Source organism: Acanthisitta chloris, unplaced genomic scaffold (genome assembly GCF_000695815.1).
Source record: "Acanthisitta chloris isolate BGI_N310 unplaced genomic scaffold, ASM69581v1 scaffold18499, whole genome shotgun sequence".
Lineage (NCBI taxonomy): Eukaryota > Metazoa > Chordata > Aves > Passeriformes > Acanthisittidae > Acanthisitta > Acanthisitta chloris.
The window spans coordinates 23,658-40,529 of NW_008690011.1; the positions used below are offsets into that span (position 1 = coordinate 23,658).

Sequence of the window (16,872 nt, forward strand, 5' to 3'; positions counted from 1 at the left end):
AAGGGGTGAAATAGCTAAATAGCAGGTATCATTTCAAACCCAGAGTCACTGAGAGTGGTGGCACTGATGTGTATGAAGATGGATGGTCACAGGAGAGCCTCAGTGCCCTGTGTGTATGATTGATTTTCTTAAGTGCTGGCAGAGGAAAAGATGACCATCCCCTCTGTGCTCTGAAAGGACTCATCTCATTCCTGCACTTCACAGTCAAAGTGAGGCGTTGAAAAAGTGGAATAAATTCATGACCACTTCAAAAACTACAAGTGGCGCTTCTCAGCCATTTCTTGTGTATATATATATTTAGAAATAACTTGTAAATACTTTAATAGTATGAAACGAAGTCTGTCCTTTGAAAAATAAAGATTTTCTGTTAAGATCCTTTATATCTTCTGTGAGACAAATACAAAATCCAGTTAGGTGTGAAAGCTTCATATTAAGATTATGATTAAAACCTCTTCCCTATAAACTCCTTTCCATGTCAATCTTTCATCTTTTTTTTCTGCTTTTGGCAGTTCTTATTAGTATCCCATCAAATCTGTTTATATTTGAATGAATGTTTTACACTTCATTCCAATAGAAGTTTTAATGGTCATAAATTTGATTCTCTCCTCTAACCATTTTAATAGCTCTTTTCCACATTGGGAATGTTCAATGACTTCTGGTGGTGCTTAAAGAAGAAATGATAGACAAAGAATGTGAAGGTTCCATGAAGGTTCTTGTAACAAAGATACGGAAAGAAAATAAAAACCATAGTCATGCAACATGGATAAGCTCACTGGCATTTTATGGCTCCTCTTCTCTCATTTTCAGAATCTAATGCTTCACATTGAACCAAAATATTATTAATTAACCAACCATTCCTTGGCTGCACTAATCACAATGAGTTTGTTTAGTCCAAAGAGTGTCTGCAATCTACCTGTAATTATATCTGTACCTGCCATTGGCTGGTCCGATGGCTGCTCAGATTGCAAAGACTGCAATGAACTGATAAGAGCAGAACATAAAGCTTCAGTTTTCATATTGAGCTTTACAGTCAAGAGCAGCAGATGAAGCAACCAGAGGGGCTCTAAGGTATGTCACTCATTTCATTGTATCCATGTTTCTGGAGACCTTTTGCTCACTGCTGGCTATGCAACAGAGCTTATATTTATATATCATAAAGCATTAGTTCCAGAATCTTGGAATCCCAGAATCCCAGAGTCCTGGGAGAAGACCATGAGAAGAAAGAACTGAAATGCAAAGATATAGTTGGGGAGGTGGAGAGGCCTATGTGAAAAGAGCTGTACTATGATCCTAGTGGTCAGAAAACATTTGTTTGATGGAACTGATTGGTGATGCAATTGTATGGGAAAACACTGTAAATGAGCTTTATGAGATAAGAATACATATAGGTTGATGGGTTAGACTTGGAAGAAATGGTAGGGAAGAGTATATAATGACTTAAATTGTTGTTTCATGCCCAAAAATCTTCTAAAGTAGTTTTCATTTATATGGGCCTTCACTAAAACATGTAAGAATGTTTTGATATGCCAGTGCAACACTCATGTCTTCCCACACTTTCTTCATTAAACTGAAAGAACCAATTTCTCTTATTTAAGGCTGTTTGATAAGGTTAAATGTTCTTAACCAAATGTTAAATGCAGTAGTAGCTGCCAATGTGTATTGATCTGGATGCTGGAGTTTAGCTTGAATTAGTTTTATTGCTGGTGCACAGTTCAGTGTTAATGAGACTATGGTGTTCTTTGCATGGGGCTGAGCAGCTGGTTCTGTAGCCAGCACAGCTCCCTTGGCACAGCACACCTTGCTCACAAAAAAACCAAAACCAATTCTAGGGGGAAAAAAACAATTCTGGGAAAACCAGGAGTTTTACCCAGCAGTTAAGGCTCTGATTCCATCTATTTATGCTCCCCCATTTCAGTTGTGATTTCAGCAGCAGCCAGTGTAGCTCTTGTGACAGTTTCTTCTGCTTTCACTGAGCTGCAGCCCCTATGAGATCCTCTGGGTTTACAAACATGATCTGTTCTTCCACTGTGCAAATAAGTAATTTCCCCTGTTGCCTGTGTCTTGCCCTTCCCACATGTCCTGAGCACATTGTCAGAGCTCATTAGTGGTTTAGTCAAGTACATTTTTAGCAAAACCTCCTTTATAAAACAGGATATAGTTGTCTTTGTTCTAAATAAGGAAAAACAAATGTGGAAAAACAAATGGATTTTGTTTCTTTTCCATTTCAGGAATTAAAGTAAGATATAAGAAACTCCATAGTTAATCTCAGGAGAAAATTGTTCTCTGTGTGTAAAGTGGTTTGTAGGGAACCAAATGGATTTCTTAGTGATTGCTCACTAGTGTAGTAGTGTTGTCATCTGTGCTGTGTGAATTGTCCTGGAGATTTATTGCACATAGTCCTTAAGGAGTGCTTGATGCATACCTCAGGATTAGGCAATGTGTTTTCAAACCCGAATCACTTCTAAATGTTTTAATTTAATAACTTATTAATGTAATTTATAGAGTTTTCAAAGCTGTTACTTGTGTTTTCCTTTGACCAATGATGTTTCTCTGTGTCTAGATGGCCAGAAGAAAGTTCAGTGGGCTGGAGCTCAGCCTCATTCCCCTCTTCTGCCTGGTGACAATCATCCTCTGTGTCCTCATTGGCCTTTTAGCATCAGGAACACCTGGAGTCAAATCTCAAGGTAAGTACTTGCCGTGGCTGCTGTAGGACCAGAGCAAAAACCCTGAGTGAGAACTGCTCAGCTCTGCACTCTGTCTCACTCTTCTGTGCTTATCATTATCCAAAGCTGAATCCTGCTCAGTCCTTCCTACAGATAATATTGGTAAAGTTACCAGTTCTTGAATGTAATCAATTGCATGACTCAGAATTTATTGTTGTGAAAAAAGCTTTCATCTCTTCCTGTTTATTGGACTTGCTTTAGGAACATGTCAAAATATTCAAGTGTAAAACAAGATAGCACTGAAAATAAAAGGAAATGGAATTAGGGAGACTATGTAGGAGCAGCAAAATTGTGTGGAACATACATTATAACCCCGAAACCCAACAATAGTTTTTGCTAATATAACCCCTTTTCTTACAGGGATCTCTAGAGTGCACTTGCTTTATTCACAGTTTCACTTGGTGTGGGCAATTCCATTTGCACACAGGGACTGGAGCAAAACTTTTGGAGGTGAAAATGGCAGAAGAATAAAAACAATTGATTATACAAGGCAAACACTTCAGTATTTTAATAAAGCTGCCCTTACAGACTCAGATCTGCATATTTTCCTGTGTCTGGCACGAGTTTGCCTGAGCAAAGAGTCCAAGTGCAGAAATTGCAGCTAATGCAAAGAGGCATGTGTGGGGCTGTGTGTGCATCTCAGCCCCAGGCCACATTTCTACACCTCACAGTCCTCATTCCAAACACATACACTGTTCCCAAATATGTAAAGTAACTGTCAGTGTACTCTTTTGTCTGCTAGAGCTGCCCAGAGGTCACCTTAAATTCGATCCAACAAGCCTGGAATCTAATGGAACATCTTAATGGAGCTTTAAGGTGCTTTTACCTGATGCTCTAATTCAAGCTCCTGTGGAAAGCAGTGGGTCAGGGGAAGGAGAACCCTGACAGCAGCACAGCACCACTTAAGAACAAGAAAAGTCCTTCCAATGTTAATTTGGCCCCTGTTTTCTTAAGAAGCAATATTGAGCTACAGCAGTTACTGAAAACTGGGTTAATATACACCTTAAGGAAGAAAATTATCATTATACCCCATATGTTCTAAAATTTTACAGTGAAGTTGTGCTGTCTCAAGTAATTATGTGTAATTTTTCTAAGGTAAAAATGAATCCCACTAGTTTATACTCATTTGAAATATGTTATGAGCTTCAAGATGGTGAGAAAGAACCAGCAGAAGCAGTTACTGAGTTAAGAGGTATTCAAGTTATTCCTACAGTTTAGAGATCCTGGTAATAACCCATGAATTTATTTCCCTAGGAGAATTTTCCCCACGATGCCCAAAGATACCAGTAGAAGAGAGAATTGACTGTATCCCGGATCAACTAGCAACAGAGGTCTGGAAACACTCTAGAAAACTTTGAAAATAGATTTTTATCCCATAAAACTTCATACTTCATTACAAAAATGGAAGTTGTCTCTACTCTATTAGTAATTTCCTTAAACTTTCTTATCTGGAAATGCCCGAGCATCTTGCAGGGAAGTTCAACTCCTGTAAAAGCCATTTCAGCCCAGAGAGAAAGTCTGATCTTTCTGGCCCCAGGAGCGTTTTGCTGTCAAAGGTTGAAGGCCACTGCCAACATTCTCCCCAGCAGTTTTGTTTGGGGATAGGTGGCAACAAACTTAGTCAGACATCAAGCAGTACAGTGACATGGTCACAGTTTCCGCTCAGAACCAGTCTTGGTCTCAGTGTCTTCCTTTCTGGGTTTCGATGTTTCTTATCCAGGAATGCACACAGCATGGAAATGACTTTCTGGCTTAAGAATCTCTGAGTTTAGATTCCCAGTGAGAAGCATCATCTCAGGTTGGATGGGGCTTGGAGCAACCAGGTCTAGTGGAAGGTGTCTCTGCCCATAGAAGGGGTTTGGAAGTAGATGATCTTTGAGGTCCTTTCCAAACCATTCTTTGATGGTCTTAATTGTTCAGTGCTCTCACATTCAGAATAATTTTGTGATGATCAGTCTTAAAAGACTCAAACTATTATAATTATAATTATTTTTAATCTTTATGATGGATGTCCTCATTTTCTGATGGAAGATTTTAATCTTTATAATGGATGTCCTCATTTTCTGATGGAAGATGGGCGATGCCTGGAATCTGTCCTTAGTTTGGGTGCAGCTTAGGAGGAAAAAATAGTGACTGTATTATAATGTGGGATGTTTGTGTCAATCACAGAGGTCTAAAAAAATTTTAACCAGCTGCCTCAATCTCTGTGGAAATTCCCTGTCTGATTCCAGAAATGAGAGTTGTTAAAGCTTCTGTGATGCCATGGGGTTTGTTATGGATATATAGTTCAATAAAGTCCTGCAGGGGACAGGTTAGTAAAGGTTCAAATCACAGCCTGTTCCTCTCCTCTTTTGGTTTCTTCCCTGCCCCAGGAGCAGGCACACCATGGGAGGAGAAATCATGCAGATCACTTTAATCTTTCATTACTACCTTTGAACCAGTCACCCCACATTAAGTGCTGCACCCATCATACAGGGAGGGAAACAGTGTTGCTCTGCTTGCAACTGTAAGCCTGATTGTAAGAAAGAATTAAAAGTTATCGAATGAGAGATCCCAGCAGAAAAGTAGGGCTGGATACAGATTGGAACATCAGTGCTACTTGCTCTGGAATAAATGGTTCCTGATTATCTTCTTTTCTTAGTGAAGTCCAGGCAGCAGATTTGATGGATTAGAGATAAGTACCACCTTTGATCCATGCCCTAAGGAAAGCTGTTTGATACAGCCTTGTACAGGCCATAGTCCCACCTGTGATTCCATTCATTCTTGTATGCATTTCCTCCTGGAAGCAATCTGGATGTCCTTTGGATTATTCTAATCCACAAACCAGCAGAGCTGTAAAACTACAGGTACCTGCTTACAGTAACCTCACTCCTCTTCTGTAGTGGTTTTCATTAATGGTTTCCAGAATAAACAACAGCTGGGAAAATTATGATTTGCTTAAGCTCATCTGAAAAAGTCAGTGTCTGCTTTGATGCCTTTATTTATTAAGGATGTCTGATGAAAATGAGTAGGATTGCAGAAGAGAGAAGCAAATAGAAGAAAGAATGAAAGAAAAATAGAGAGAAGGAAGGAAAGAAGGAAAGAGAGAGAAGGAGAGACAGAGAAAGATTGAGAGAGGAGAGAGAAGAAGAAAAAAAAATTGTATCTGATTGCATGGTTGGCAAAGATAGTTATGATGAAAGAAAGTAGATATTTATTAACTATACACTGCTGTGGATAATTGCCATGAGCTGTGATTAGACAAACAGAACACACCAGTAAAAACCTGAATTACCATGAGCAGTGCTAGTGTAGGCCAGAGTGAGACCTGTGAGAGCTTGGGCAATGTGCATTGTTGTTTTCGTTTCAGTCTTTTTCTTCCCAAAATATCCTGCTGGTATGGGTCTGTTTGGGTCACATTACAGCATATTTTAGTTCAGTACATAGACAAGCTCTTCCGTTAATCCTTGGTGTTCAGTTCATATTGTGCCTCAGTGTAAACTGTTTCCTCGTATCCAGGCTTATTGCTAGTTAAGCTTTGACTTTTCTTTGATTTTATTTGGTGTTGATATTTATTACACTGGTTTTATAGCTCAGAGCCTGTGATCATATCTTTGTTTATACTAGATGATAGCTTTTATAGCAGCCTCCCAATGTCTTTGGTGAACTATGCTCCTTTCCCTGTGTAGGTGTACCCAATCTTGAACTTTGGTGTTTATTTCCTTGTACCGAAAGCTCAATGTGGCACAAAAATACAGAGCTGCGGCTTACAAATCTGCTAAGATAAGATCTAGCTAGAAAAATGTCACTGGGCTGTAAAGTAACCACTGAAAATAGTCAAGAAGGATTCATGAGGAACAACTGGGGATGCTTAGAAAGTTGTGGATGCTTAGAAAGTTGGGAATGCAGATGCTTGAGCTGCCAGGCCTTAGGAAAATCTGATGTTCAAGTGGTTCTGCATTGCATGATAGTCACAACAGCCATGGCTGCAGGGAGAGGACTAGAGGGAATGGCCTTAAGCTGAGACAGGGCAGGGTCAGATTGGACGTTAGGATAAATGTTTTCCCTATTAGGGTGTTCAGGCACTGGAATATTGCCCAAGGAGGTGGTGGAGTCACCATCCCTGGAGGTGTTTAAGAGGCATCTGGATCTGGTGCTGGAGGATATGGTTTAGGGGTTCCAGCAGTGGCAAGTTGGACTTGATGACCTTAGAGGTCCCTTCCAACCTTAATGATTCTGTGATTCTATTTATGATATTCCCCTATATATGAAGGAAATGAAGTAAGGGAGTAAAGCTGTGATCTCTGCAGTCATGGGAGAGATTGGTGCTTCTCCTTCTTTACAACGGTTTAGAAAATGGGAAATAGGGAGTTCTTGTGGTTTTGTGAAGGTGTAAAGCGAGCATGGGTTTTTCACAGCTTTACAAGATGCATTGATTTGTGGATCAATATGCGGGGAAATGAGTCACTATATCTCTCCTCCAACCATGTTTTTCGCTCGGAACCTAATGAAAATGGCAGCAAACATGTTTTCTGATGTGCTGAATCCATGACATGGAGACAAGCACTTACCCATTTGGTGAATCTGAGTTTTATCTTGGGTGGTTTTGAGGTGATTTCTGTGCTCTGTGCAATCACTATTAAATAAATGCGCTGAGTCTTCCCAAGCCAGTGACACTGTGAGCTCCCTCAGTGCTTTCTTCAGCACTTGCCTGTGCTGGAGTTGCCTTATCTTTCCTCTGTTCAGAGGCTGAGAGAATAATTTAACCTGCACTGATCAGATCGGGCTCTCTAACCCCAAATCAAGTGTCACCAAGGGCAACAGTAATGAAGATTTTGGACCATCTCCACCTGTTTCAAGCTGCAGGATATTTTAAATAAGCATGGCACAAACACAAAAAGCATTTGAGAACAATCAGCTGAAGGCAGAAACAGCTTCTGTTAGTGGGCAGGGGGAGGGGAAAGCCTTGAAGTTGTTCAAGGTGGATTGCCCTTTGCCCTCAGTGAAACTTGAATTACTACTGCCTTTTGCCCTAAATAGTAAGGTGAATTTTTTAGGTGAGAAAATGGGTGAAACCTTATTGGTGTATTGCCCAAATCTTATCTTGAAACATAAAACTCACACTCACAGCAAGTGGATAAGTTAATTTCTAACAGCAAAGCGAAGCAATTTCAGCTATTAGATTACTGAATGGAAGTGTAAAGGTTGGTGCCACTACACTGAGATAGAGGCTTGAAGCCATAGGTTTATTTGTTGATTAATCACAATTTCAGGTTCTGCACAACATTTCTGATATGGGAAATTTAGTTGAAAATGTAGCTATTATACATGATGTTCAATTATACATGTAGAGATGTTTAACCAGGTGCTTATGAGATGTCAAGCCAGCTATAAATTCTACTACCTCTCCAGTTTTGAAGCTGCATCTGTTACAGCTCAAATGTTTCAGTAATTCATAGAGTATTAAGGATTTGGAATGGACCTTAGAGATCATCCAGTCCCAACCCCCTGCCCTGGGCAGGGACACCTCCCACCAGAACAGGTTGCTCAAGAGTTTATCCAACCTGATGTTGAACACTGCCAGGGTTGGGGCAGCCACAGCCTCCCTGGGCAACCTGTGCCAGTGTCTCACCACCCTCAGAGGAAAAATTTCTTCCTAAGATCTAATCTAAGTTCCCCTTCTTTCAATTATTTTCTAATGCTCATTTTGCCTGATGGATCTTCTTGTGTAATAAGCAAGTTTACTCTGAATCCAGGCAAAAATCCTGTTTAGTGTGTTTTGTGAATTCACTCAATAGAGGTTCAGAGAAGAACTTGATCTGATTGCAGATATGATTAAGATTTCTGGGGTAAAATGCACTTCGTGGGCATTTTAACTGTTTTAGTATAGATTTATATGTGTAAATCCAGCTCATTTGTGCCTCTTATGTCCTTTCCTCAGAGCATCTGCACCCTGCGTGGCTGCTGCTGGAGCCCCCAGAGCGAAACCAGTGTGCCCTGGTGTTTTTTCTCTGCAGACTATGGCTACAAACTGGATGGGTCACAAAGACCAACTAAGGCAGGTAAGCTGTGCGCTCAGCTCCCCAGTTCATACATGTGTTGGTGTCTGATTCAACATAATAACGTGTGTTTTCTCGCAAGGATTTGAGGCTACATTACAAAGGCTTCCATCCCCTTCCCTCTTTGGAAAAGACATCGAGACTGTTCTACTCACGGGGGAGTATCAGACAGCAAATCGCTTCCGATTCAAGGTAAATCTTTTCTCCTATGCTGCTTCAAGTTTCATGTTCTCTACAAGATTTGAGCTTGGCCGCTGCTGTGCAGTGAGGTTAGGAGGGCTGGACTGATCCCTCTGAAGAGCTCTCATGATTCCCCCTGAAGCTCCTTTCTCTGTCCTCTGTGTTGTTGCCATTGCATCAGATTAATAAGCATTTAGCAGGGTGGGATTTCTGCATGAAAAATCACTGAGACCTTTGAAAAGCTCAGCTTTTAGATTGTCTACCATTTGTCCTCATCACAGGAACATTTGGGGGACAAATGTATTTATCTACTTTTTATTTATGGCCTGGTCATATCTCTCAATCATTTTGACAGATCACATTAGGTTTTCCAATGATTTCTATTTTCTGTGGAAAACTTCACAGTCTTTTCCATGAATGTGGGTATCAGTGGGTTCTGGGGCTGAGCAGCTGCTTCTGTGGGAGACTTCATCCTGTGGTGGGGTCCTGCTGAGGAGTCAAGTAAAGTAAATATGAGTAAGTAATGTTGGAAGTGAAGAACAATGAAAGCCGAAGAGCAGACTGGGATAAGGGTGGAAATACCGCAAGTCAGAACTATATGTTAATGCTTGAAAATATTTGCAGTAAGGATTAGTTTGTAATGTCCCAATACTTCTGTTCTTTAAACATGTGCAGATCACTGACCCTAACACAAAGAGGTTTGAAAGTAAATATGAGTAAGTAATGTTGGAAGTGAAGAACAATGAAAGCCGAAGAGCAGACTGGGATAAGGGTGGAAATACCGCAAGTCAGAACTATATGTTAATGCTTGAAAATATTTGCAGTAAGGATTAGTTTGTAATGTCCCAATACTTCTGTTCTTTAAACATGTGCAGATCACTGACCCTAACACAAAGAGGTTTGAAGTCCCTCATGAGCATGTGCAATCATTCACTGGATCTGCAGCCTCCAACTTAAGCTACAAGGTGGAACTGAAGCACAACCCCTTTGGCATCGTAGTGACCAGAGTGAGCAATGGCAAAGTCCTGTAAGTAACCTTGGTGCTCGTGCTGCATGACATGGGTGTCACTAGTGTTCTCTGAAAGCTGATGTTGCCACACAGGATGCCATGTGTGAGGTGTCCTCTTGGACACAGTCTACTTCTCTTTTGACTGATGGATGTTGTGCAAAGACTCTTGGGAGGATTTTGCTGCAAACTCTCTGATATGGAGAGATTTGTCTGAAAGGATCAAGGTCCGTCTCTGTTCACATTTCACCAATGCCAGGGAAATCCTTACAGCTACTTTATTTCATGAATTTCATGAATTTTATTATCTGAAGGACTCCTTGCCAGTGCTTGAAATCATGTGGGAAAACTCCTGATTGCATCTTCTTTGTTATAATCAGGTTGAAACCCTGAATCACCAAAGCCAATCGCCCTTTAAAATTATGACATCCAACAATTGCTGGTGTGAGCCACTGTTAAACTGCTCATTTTAGGCTATAAGGAAAATATTTGACAGACTGTACATTGAGTTCTTTCACCCCATTTAAGTTCTACTAAATAAATAAATAAACCAACCCTCCCAAGCCACTGGTGTGGCTCTAATAGTCATTAGAGAGGGGAAGTGTCAGGATGAACATGCTTATTAAATCAGCCCAAGAATGATTACCTGTCACAGTGCTAGGCCAGTTGGATTATCAAGGCTTCAAGTTTAATTAATTAGGGGTTACTTTTTGCTCTTATTAGTATTGTTTTCTTGCTTAGAATCCTCTGTAATGATTGATTTGCAATTATAGAGAGCACGGAAGATGAACTTGGTATTCAGTAGTGCATGACTGATTAAAGAGGTATATGGAGGGGGAATAAGAAACCTGGTCCAACGGAATAGTGTTGGAACAGCTCTGGAATATTGTTTGTCTTTTCCTTAGGCCTTTGTTTAATTTGATGAAAGTGGTTGCATTTTGGTCTCTAGAGACAAACATTGCGAGGATGTACCAAACCCCTAATTATTCAGCTAAGTTTGTGACCTTCCAGCATCATTTGTCACACTTGAGCCCTCAAAAGAGTCAGAGTTCTGTTTAACTTGATAAAAGTGGTTGCGTTTTGGCCTCTAAAGAAAAAATTCACAATGGTATTGGACTCTGAGTTTGAGTGTCTCAAAGGAAGTTGTTGTTAGCATGATATAAGGGCAGCCCCTCAGAGGGAAATCCTTTATAAACTTGTTTGCACAAGCTGAGTGCTTTTCCCAGAGTCTTAAACAGCCCAAGCACAGGGAGACCTCCTTGGAAAAGAAAGAATTTGGACCATTGTGTTACTGTAGTTCACAGCCAAAACCTTAGTTATCCAGATAGTTACCAAGTCTGTGAACTTCATCAGCATTTGTCCCACTTGAGACCCCCAAAAAGTCAGAGTTGTGCTGGATCTATTGCCATCGTCGGTAGAGACAACCTGAAAGATCTGGATGGAGAAATGATCCTGCTATCCAACTCTAACTAAAAAACATAGAATCATCAAGGTGGAGGAGACCTTTAAGATCATTGAGTTTAACCATTAACCTGTCACTGCTGTAACTCCTAAACCATATCCTCCAGCCCCAGATCCTGAGGCCTCTTAAACACTTTCATGATTGGTGACTCCACCACCTCCCTGGGCAATATTCCAGTGCCTGACCATCCTGACAGAGGAAAATATTTTCCTAACATCCAATCTGAATCTCAAACAAATAGTTATTGCTACAATTCTTAGTAAAATACTCTTTTTTCCCTTTTATTTTTACCTTGTTTCATCAGGTTTGATACAAGCATAGGCCCCCTGCAGTATGCTGACCAGTTTTTACAGCTATCCATCAAACTTCCCAGCGCCAACATCTATGGAGTGGGAGAGCATGTGCATAAGCAGTACCGGCACGATGTTAACTGGAAAACTTGGCCAATTTTCAACAGGGATATTGGTCCCTCTGCAGTAAGTTCGGGTTTATTTCACCTCAGTTTTGCAGTTCCCTGACCCAAACCTCTGGTGCGGTAGACACATTAATGTATCAGCTGAGTTTTCCCCAAAGCCTTTTCAGGCCCTGCATGTTATTACTAAAAGCTCCATGGTACAGATGAATGTCCCCTGATTTCTGATTTCTGTGTTGGTGTGCAGTTGCAAGCCAATTGATAAACACTGAGAGATGAGAGTCTTCAGTTTCCACTGATAAGCAGAATAAATATCAGTATGTGCTAATGCATTGCTGTGTGCAGGGTTCAGTTCAGATGGCACATGCTGCTTCAGTAACAGCTTGTAGTTCATCAGTGATGGGAACAGTCTCCTTAGCACCTGTTTCTTTACAAGATAAAATATGTCAGCTGTCAATTGTTTCTATAGTTTTTCTGAATGTCTCTTTAAATTTCTAATAGACTCGTTTTTTGATAATTGCAAGAATATTAGTCACTATTACCTCAGTTTCATAGAGCACCAACCCATGGTCTTTACTTTGAGTGAGCAATTCAGTGTTTCACTGAAATAGAAGCTATATGCACAGAAGTTAGGGGGTGAGAGGGACTATATGTAGTTAATTAATAATTTTGGATTTGTACCCATTACCTTGAAACTCCTCCTCACTGCTTTCTCTGGTTTGAAGATAGTTCTTAGCTGAATGGCTCCATGGAGTGGAGACTCAGTAAATTAAGCTAACAGTGAAGAAAATCAAGGTGGGCTGATTTCAAACTGCTCACATTCTGTTTCTTGTAAATTTGATCTGAGTTTTATTTTGAGGAAAAACAGCACAACTATTGCAGCAGTTGTTAACACCTCTAAGGGGTTTTGTTGCTAATAACAGCAGAAGGAAAAACACCTTAGAAAGGAAATACAAAAGAAGCAAGACACTCATATTTCCATAGATTAGCCATAAAAATTATTATCCTGCAGGATTAATAGAAATACAGATCAGATGTAAAATCTAATCTATGGTGAAAAGTGATGAAAGCACCTTTGAAATTCTGCTGCTCACTTGATGTGCACATCTATTGCCCAGAAATAGTGCTGCAGTATCTGCTGACTTGCCTGAAGATCCATCACATCTGCTTTTATCTGTGTGGAAACTTTTGTTTGCGTGGAAAATGTTCTCATAAAGGAGAAGAATGCCAGAAAAGAGAAAAAAAAGCAGTAGAAAAGTGTCAGGGTTGAAATTCTGGTTGTTTGCTCTACTTTGAGTCTTTTCAAGTTCTACCTGTGATATATTTTGAACTCTCCCAGAACAGGTATTGTTATTAGATTTTAATCATCTTACTTATTCTTTTTTCCATTTTAGGCGTGGAAAATGTTCTCATAAAGGAGAAGAATGCCAGAAAAGAGAAAAAAAAGCAGTAGAAAAGTGTCAGGGTTGAAATTCTGGTTGTTTGCTCTACTTTGAGTCTTTTCAAGTTCTACCTGTGATATATTTTGAACTCTCCCAGAACAGGTATTGTTATTAGATTTTAATCATCTTACTTATTCTTTTTTCCATTTTAGGAAATGCATAACTTATATGGAGCTCAAACTTTCTTCCTGTGTTTGGAAGACAAGACTGGAGCCTCCTTTGGTGTTTTCCTAATGAATAGCAATGCCATGGGTAAGAAAACTTTGTCTGTAGCGCTGAACATTGCAGTTCAATATCTTTTTTTTAAATGATCTGATGGGTTGGGATAGAAACTGAGCTGATGTAGATGTCATTTCTTAAAAATTAATGTGGCATGGAACATTTTAAAGGATGCTGCCTCAGATTTCTCATGGTCGTAACAACTGTAAGTGTTTAGTAGGATTCCACATACACTATACAAATCGTGAGTTGCTCAGTTAACTGGAAGACTGTGATGGAAAACTGAGGGTCAGAAACCTATCCAAAGGGTTTATAGCTCTGCACTGGAATAAGAGACTAAATTTAGAGTGAGCAATACTTACAAATAAATGTCCTTTGGTCCCTTTCAATAAATATGTATATATTTGTGCTTTACAGAGCTCTGCACATCTTCGGACTGGAAAGTTGTACTAAAATTTAAGAGATAAAAGATTCAACCACTAGATTTCTTCTGATTCTCTTTGTAGGATTGAAAGGGATGGAAATATGGACATTTATGAGTAATTTGTGTACATTTCCCCTTCATTGCACATTGAATGACTAGTTTTAGGTTCCTTAGGTATTTTTGGTTGCATTTGTTTCTTATGTAATTTTTCTAACCATCGATTAGCAAATGACACAGCTCTTTTAGAATTTTCTGGTGTTCAGAATTGGGTTTGTACACTCTTGTGTGGCAGAGTTTGGGGTGCAACCTGCTCCAGCTGTGACCTACAGAACCATCGGCGGCATCCTTGATTTCTACGTCCTCTTGGGGGACACTCCAGAACAAGTAGTCCAGGAGTACCTGAAGGTACCTTTAGCTACAGAGATTATTCATTTAGCAGATTTTTTATTTAAGTGCTTGGGATTTGTTTTAATTCTTTTGTCTCTGGCTATGACAGAGTTTATGCTGTTATCTATCTGTTGTCTATTCACAGAAAACATGACTCAGTATATAACCAAGAATAACTCTTAGTATGCCAATAATATGATTGCTGTCATTAGCAGTAGCTAAATTTGTGTTAAGGTGAGGTGTATATATTTTTAGATGACCTGTTATAGGTAGCTGAAATGTAAGCACTACTTCTGCAGGAGATGCTGGAGTGGATACCATGCTTAAGCCCCAAGAACTCTGTGGCTGCTAAATTCATCAGTCTATAAGGCCTGAATGATTTACACAGTGGCCATTAGAGTTAGAGATGGTCTACAAGGAATAACTTGTGTTTCCTTGCCCAATGTTATAAGGCCCAAATCCTGTTTATAAGGCAATATTGTAGGATAGAGAGTGTGGTTATAGCTATGTCATGATTTTATGATCATAAGATATGACTGGTATGTTTTGTATTTCTTGAGACCTGCTTATGTTCCAGTGACATTTAAAGAATGGCCCTTGTTCCCAGATTCTTTTATTTATTCAAATAGATTTAAAACCCATAGGAAAATGCTGCATTTGGGAGTGAATTCTCAGTTTAGTGTATCATGCTCAGTTAGTGTGTATTATTCAAGTGAATTTGAGGAGTATGGATCTAGGGGAATGGACACTGACAGCACGTGGGATTTTTGCTCTCCCCTTGCAGCTCGTGGGCCTGCCAATGATGCCCCCCTACTGGAACCTGGGCTTCCAGCTCAGCCGCTGGAATTATGGCTCTCTGGATGAGGTGAAGAAAGTTGTGGCGAGGAATAGAGCTATTGGACTCCCCTATGTAAGTATGGGCTTTGAGGAGGGCACAGCTCTGCAGGAGGAAAAACCCAGAGATCCCGACCATAGTGTTCTGCATCTGGTTCATTTCCCAGCAGTTTAAATTGGGAAATTTCTGGTGTCCTAGGATTTTGTGCATGTTAATGGCAGATCCACTATCAAAATGTGGACATGGTGGCAGCCTAAACTGCTCTAAGTGTTATTTGAGCACTTAGTTGTAATGTCTTTTCAGTTATACTTTCCAACTGCATCCACTTACCTCCTCATGTTACCTAATCCATGAGATACTAGTTTTTATTGTCCTGTGGACAATTACAGAACCATCTATTATTCCTAATTGACACTCAAAGGTAAAGTACAACTACCTTTTAAAATTAGGTTTTAGATGACACTAGCTGGATGGCTTAAATAGAATAAAATTGTCCTAATATTAAGCTAAGAGGTGTGGAAGAACTCTTTGGATTTAAAGGGATAGCTCTGGAAGTCAGGGAACTGCAACAATATGGCCACATATAGAATCATCAAGGTTGGAGGAGACCTCTAAGATCGAGTCCAACCATTCACCTGTCACTGTTGCAACCCCTAACCCTAGGCCATATCCTCCAGCATCAGATCCAGGGATTATGCATGTCCAGAGGTTATTTGAAAGGATGTCAATATATGCATTCATTTAAATTCTGTTCACTTAAATTCAGCTCTTTTTAGGCATGAAAAGATGTGTCAGAACCATTAATTAGGGCTGTAAGTGCAAGGTGAGATGCAAATGGTCCTGACAACAAACTTTCTGCCAAGCTGCAGGGAAGTCCCAACAGTAAATTTGCAATGAAGTCCCAAGAGTAAAATCACTGTAAAACAAACAAGGATTGTAAAAGCAAATTATTTTGGACTAATATAAAAAATCTTTGCATATCACTTCTCCTGTTAAAGCTGAACTCCTTTCTCTTTCAGGATGCCCAAGTCACTGATATTGACTACATGGAGGGAAAAAAAGACTTTACTTATGACAAAGAAAACTTTCAAGATCTCCCTGACTTTGCAGCTTACATGCATGACTATGGACAAAAATATATTATTATCTTGGTAAGCATTTACTGACTGTTTTTCCCTTGTAAATACCCTCATTAGAACTATTTATGATTATACTTTGCTTGCTGTATGTAATTATTGCATTTATTGCCTAGAATAATTGATGGAGTTCATCCTGGGTTCTGCTTTTACTTTTGTTTTCTAATTTTGTTTTAGGATCCAGCTATCAGTACACAAAAACTTGCTAATGGGAGTGCATATGGAACCTACGACAGGGGAATGGCGAAAAACGTGTGGATTACTGAGTCAGATGGAAAAACAGCATTACTTGGGGAGGTAATTGTGGGTTTATGCATTCAAACTCGTACTGTTGTCACTGTTAGGGTTTAATTTAGATCAGGAGCTCATTTGAAACTCTCCTTTTCTCAATTGCTGCATTCAGTAAAATTCCCTAACAGTGAGAGCAAAGTTTAGAAGATCTCACCCTTTCCTGCCTTTCTTTGTTCAAATTTTTACATTAAAAAGGTAAATTTTTTAAAGTGAATTTATTTTCCCCATTTTCTACATTTTAATTTATTTTTTTATAAAAATAGAATTCCATTACAATTAAAAATGCATTTCTTCACAGGAACTGTAATTTTTTTTTT

General features: G+C 39.6%; 1 protein-coding gene across 1 annotated transcript; it reads left to right on the forward strand.

Moving 5' to 3' along the window:
• Nucleotides 1-2,560: 2,560 nt before the first annotated feature.
• On the forward strand, nt 2,561-16,561 carry LOC103808855 (putative inactive maltase-glucoamylase-like protein; the record flags this gene model as incomplete). Its single annotated transcript, XM_009081660.1, has 11 exons — nt 2,561-2,684; nt 3,978-4,054; nt 8,644-8,764; nt 8,844-8,953; nt 9,817-9,968; nt 11,714-11,885; nt 13,416-13,515; nt 14,199-14,311; nt 15,078-15,203; nt 16,148-16,279; nt 16,442-16,561. Coding segments are annotated over 11 exons (1,347 nt in total), but the record flags the coding sequence as incomplete, so codon positions are not given.
• Nucleotides 16,562-16,872: the final 311 nt, after the last annotated feature.